The sequence below is a fragment of the Lathyrus oleraceus genome, chromosome 5 (genome assembly GCF_024323335.1).
Source record: "Lathyrus oleraceus cultivar Zhongwan6 chromosome 5, CAAS_Psat_ZW6_1.0, whole genome shotgun sequence".
In the NCBI taxonomy this organism is placed as follows: domain Eukaryota; kingdom Viridiplantae; phylum Streptophyta; class Magnoliopsida; order Fabales; family Fabaceae; genus Lathyrus; species Lathyrus oleraceus.
In genome coordinates this window covers 647,182,001-647,186,710 of record NC_066583.1, presented here as the reverse complement: position 1 = coordinate 647,186,710, position 4,710 = coordinate 647,182,001, and the positions used below count along the sequence as shown (strand labels likewise).

General features: G+C 26.5%; 1 protein-coding gene across 1 annotated transcript; it reads right to left on the bottom strand.

The window, feature by feature from the left end:
* Nucleotides 1-1,583: 1,583 nt before the first annotated feature.
* Nucleotides 1,584-2,940, bottom strand: LOC127083679 (aspartic proteinase CDR1-like). The gene has a single exon (XM_051024014.1). It carries the CDS (start codon nt 2,935-2,937, stop codon nt 1,588-1,590), a length of 1,350 nt encoding a protein of 449 aa, XP_050879971.1. The 5' UTR covers nt 2,938-2,940; the 3' UTR covers nt 1,584-1,587.
* Between the last annotated feature and the right edge of the window lie 1,770 nt (nt 2,941-4,710).

Genomic DNA, 4,710 nt, shown 5'->3' with positions numbered 1-4,710 from the left:
CTCTCTCTCTCTCTCTCTCACTATATATATATATATATATATATATATATATATATATATATATATATATATATATATATATATATATATTACGGGTTGTTACAGTTACTGTAACCAGTTACATGTGCGAATGTTGTGATTCTTGGGCTTTGCTGATGCACGTTAAATGCATGGTGTAACTAGTTACCGTAACCGGTTACATGCGTAACAAAAGGTGTTCTAGGAGAATGGAATGGTTGCAGCGTAAAATTCATTTCTTCTTCAATTTTATCCGATGTGATGTAATTTGATCATGTAGGATGCTATGGAGATGCAATATGATAATGGATTTGTGCAAAAATGTTTATAATAAAAAAAATGCTTTATGAGTCAAAACTCAGTCAGTTGACTTTGGTCAACTAGTTGTCCAAAAAGTCAACAGTTGACCAAGAGTCAATTGGTAAAAATGCAATTCTAGTGTACAATGCAATGCCTTGAAATGCAATGAATGAATGGATAAAAATGGTGAATTGAACTATGATGATATGAATGACCAATTAACTAAACAAACCAATGTAATAGCTAGTCAATAACAATCATTTAATGAACCACATGATCACCATATGAATGGATAATGAGCCCCACATTAACCAAATAATCCTGATGAATCCAAAGCCAAAGATGCAAGTTTCCAGACCCACAATGCAAAAGGCACATGGGATTTGGGTTTTGTACTTGGTTGAGCACACCTCAAAATATTGTCAAGAAACCCCAGTTTTTCCTCAAATACAACCACCATTTCTTGGACTCATGAAGCATGCCTTTCCGTTCTGAGCCATGCAAATTCAAATGTAGTGATTAAAGATGAATATATGCACATGAATTAGGGTCATAGACCAAATGAAATTTGTATGGAAGGTAGGGTAAATTTTGGGGTATGAAAGTGGTGTATTGAATTGTAATTTCTTGTGTCGAAGCAGGTTGCTCGTCAGAAGCAAGGAAGTGTCAAATCACTTAGGTGTCAAAATGTCAAAGAGTATTTCGACAGTAATATTATACTTACCTTATTTATTTGTTTAGATGAGTTAGTTAGGTTAGTTTTTGGCCTTGCGTGAGAAGCAAGCAAGTCCAAAATCTATAAATAGGGAGTAACCCATATTATTGTATACACTTGAATTTTGTAGTTGCAAAAGGAATAAAGAATCACAGTTTGTGAGCAGAGAGAAACTCTGCAGAATCAATTAATCTTCTTCCCTCTCTCGATAAACTCTAATCATTTTTATTTCCCCAATTCAATTTTCTTTTCTTGTTTTCATCATCATTGTGCAACGATACAATCTTGGAATCCAGGTTGGTTGATTCACTCGAGTGAAGAGTGGGAATTCGATCGGTGCGATTGAATCTTGTTCATAAAATTTGACTCATAATTACTCAAAATTTTGGGTTTAACTCCAACAACATTGTAAAAACACATATCATAAGTGTTCAAATTCAATATAAATTTCTTAAAATATGAGAATTGGATCTCCTCTTAAAGAGATATGAAACAAAATTAAAATTTTATTATCAATTTACTGAATAAGTTCAGTAATATCTGTGTACACTCGATCAACCCTTAGAACAATCGGTAGGTTTGAATGAGATGATATTTTTTTTGAGATCGTATTGAACCAAATAATTTATCATTGCCTTGTGTCCAAGGAGGCCTAAATCATGTTTGCTTGGGTGAAAAGCAAAACATTTAACCCCCTCATATATAGAAAAAAAGACTCCATTAGAATCTAACTTAACATCTGCGCCACTAAAATGCGCAGTAAGCACAGGAAAGTTTGATTGTTGGGATGTGGTTTTATAACAGAGTTTATAGTTACCAGTATCATCTTGAAATCGTTCTAGTTTAACAACTTTTTTGACCGCTGATTCTAGTCTATGGTAAAAATGACGTGGTAAAATAGTTAGAGGTGTGCCAGAGTCAACTAATATGCTATGTGTAGAGGCATTTACTCCTTTATTTTTAAATCCTTTATACTTTACTCTTTTATTTCCCACACTAAATGCTTTCAAATTTAAATAGTAATAGTCTTTTTGGTTATTTCCTATCATTTTGATCATAGGACTTGAAACAACATGATCCCCGGACACTATTGCAGCATCTCCAAAGTTTAGTTTGCTAGATAAATTAGAGTTTTGATAATACACATTGTCAATTAAACAATGTGAGAACTTACCATCAATTACCGATTCTAATTGCTTTATAAATGACGTTGGCCCCTTTCCAAAGCCAATTACACCATAACTTGGACCTTTATTCTCCCCCGTCATAATATTATTGTGTCCACATCCTATCATAATTTTAGGAAATGAGACAATAGAGCCGAAGGTAGAATTCAATGTAAGAGTCTCCAAACTAATATCTCCTATTGACTTTGTACCATCACCATATTCAATTGTATATTCACAAGCATCTCCATCATAAGAACAAGAAGTAGATTCCACCGAATCCACAGATTTGCATGTTTTAGAAAAACATGGAATATTTTGATAACTCGAAGATTTCAAAGGATTGAAAATATGAGAGCTTTGGTTGTAAGATATATTATAAGGCTTGCAGTGAAGCCAAATAAAGTTACTACCTGTATCAAAAAATCCATAGACCTTAAATGGTGGAGTACCGATCAAATAACTCATCAAATATTCACCTACGAAATCATAGGATAAAGATGACTCAAATTTCTTTTCAGTAGGAGAAAGTTCTCTATTTATATAATTGGCTCGGTTGATAGAACGACGCACATCATTGAAAATACGTTGTGGTTTAGTTTGTGCAGAATTGTAGAGTGGTGATTTATAAGAATCGCGGTGAATGAGATCAACACTAAAATCACTTTTTGTAGCATGAGAAATAACTATTAAGCGAGAAATGCAACAGAAAATAATAAAAAATGAAAAATGTGACATTATTTGAAAATTTTGATTGAATGATTTATATTCCAAATTATATTCGTTCACTCCTTTATATAAGATGAAAATGCATATAGATTCAACGATTAAAAAAAACTAGAATTAAATCTTAAAAAACAATGAATAGTCCTTTAATTACCGATTTAATTTTTTTTGGTAAAAGAATATTACTAGTTTACTATTGTCCCTATTTTAAAGATTTGATTTGAATTTATACCAAAGAAAAAAGATTTTATTTGACTTTATTAAATTAAAGGAATTGATTTGACTTTACTAAATTAAAAGGATTTGGTATATTTTCATTTAATACAAAATTTCAAAATGACCATATTTAACTCTTGGCATTTCATATTATTCACAGATATTAATATGTATTTATCTACAAATATATGTTTACAGTGTCACCATTTTTTAGTTTAGTTTAAAAGATATTTTGATAAATATTATGAATTGATGGGATATATATATATATATATATATATATATATATATATATATATATATATATATATATATATATATATATATATATATATATATATATATATATATATATATATATATATATATATATATATATATATATATATATATATATATATATTAAAAATATCAATATTATTATTTAAAAAAAAAATTAGATACATTTTTTAGGTATGATTTTTTATTATTTTCTAAAAAAAATTGACAAGTATGTAGTTTTCTCTTATAGATATACAATTTTTTTTCTATTTTCATTCTTTAAATAATATTTAACTACGTATGTCAGAAAAAATTTACTAGTAAAACGTGTAGGAAAATTTTCTCGTAATCTTTTCGCAAACGATGAAATTTTTTAATTTCAACATAGATAAGTTAAATTTAGTTAGGAAAAATTATATGCCTCAAAAATATAAGTAAATGTTAAATAATAATAATAATAATAATAATAATAATAATAATAATAATAATAATAATAATAATAATAATAATAATAATAATAATAATAATAATAATAATAAAATAATAATAATAATAATAATAATAATAATAATAATAATAAAATCCTTACAAGAATATATATTTTTATTTAATAATTCAATATCTCTAGCCATTTTGTTTATTTTATACATTTTTTAATTAAAAATGTATGGTGATAAGTTCAATTAAAACTGTTCTCTTTCCATTTCTTTAATATATTAGCAAGAGTATAAAAAAAGTGACTATTTGTTTAATCACTGATGTATATTTTTTTATATGTAAAAGATTATATAGGTTAAATATCATCCATAGTTTAATGATTTGATTTGACTTTATTCAAGAACAAAAATGTTAATTTGAATTTACCAAATAAAGTGGATTTCATTTATATATTTCTATTCATTCAAAATTTTCAAAACGGCAATATTTAATTGTTAGACATTTCATATTCTTCACATAAATTAATATCTATTTAAGTTCAAAAAATTTAACAATGTCACTTTTTTAGGCTAGTTTTATTTATTAAAAATAAATATCATGATTTGATATGAATTTCTAAAAACATTATAATATTTATGCATCAATACTAATATTATTCTAAAATATGAACCTTAAAATTTGAATTTAGATATGTCCAATTTTGTTAGGGAGGGTTAAATGCCTCGAAAAAATAAATATAATAATAATAAAATAATAATAATAATAATAATAATAATAATAATTAATAAGAATAATCCAGAAATAATCATAATAATATTAATCATAATAATATTAATAATAATAATAAAAATATAATAATGATATATATAT

What these genes read in the sequence shown, in the direction of transcription:
- LOC127083679 (XM_051024014.1), bottom strand. Translation starts at nt 2,937, where the DNA reads ATGTCACATTTTTCATTTTTTATTATTTTCTGTTGCATTTCTCGCTTA.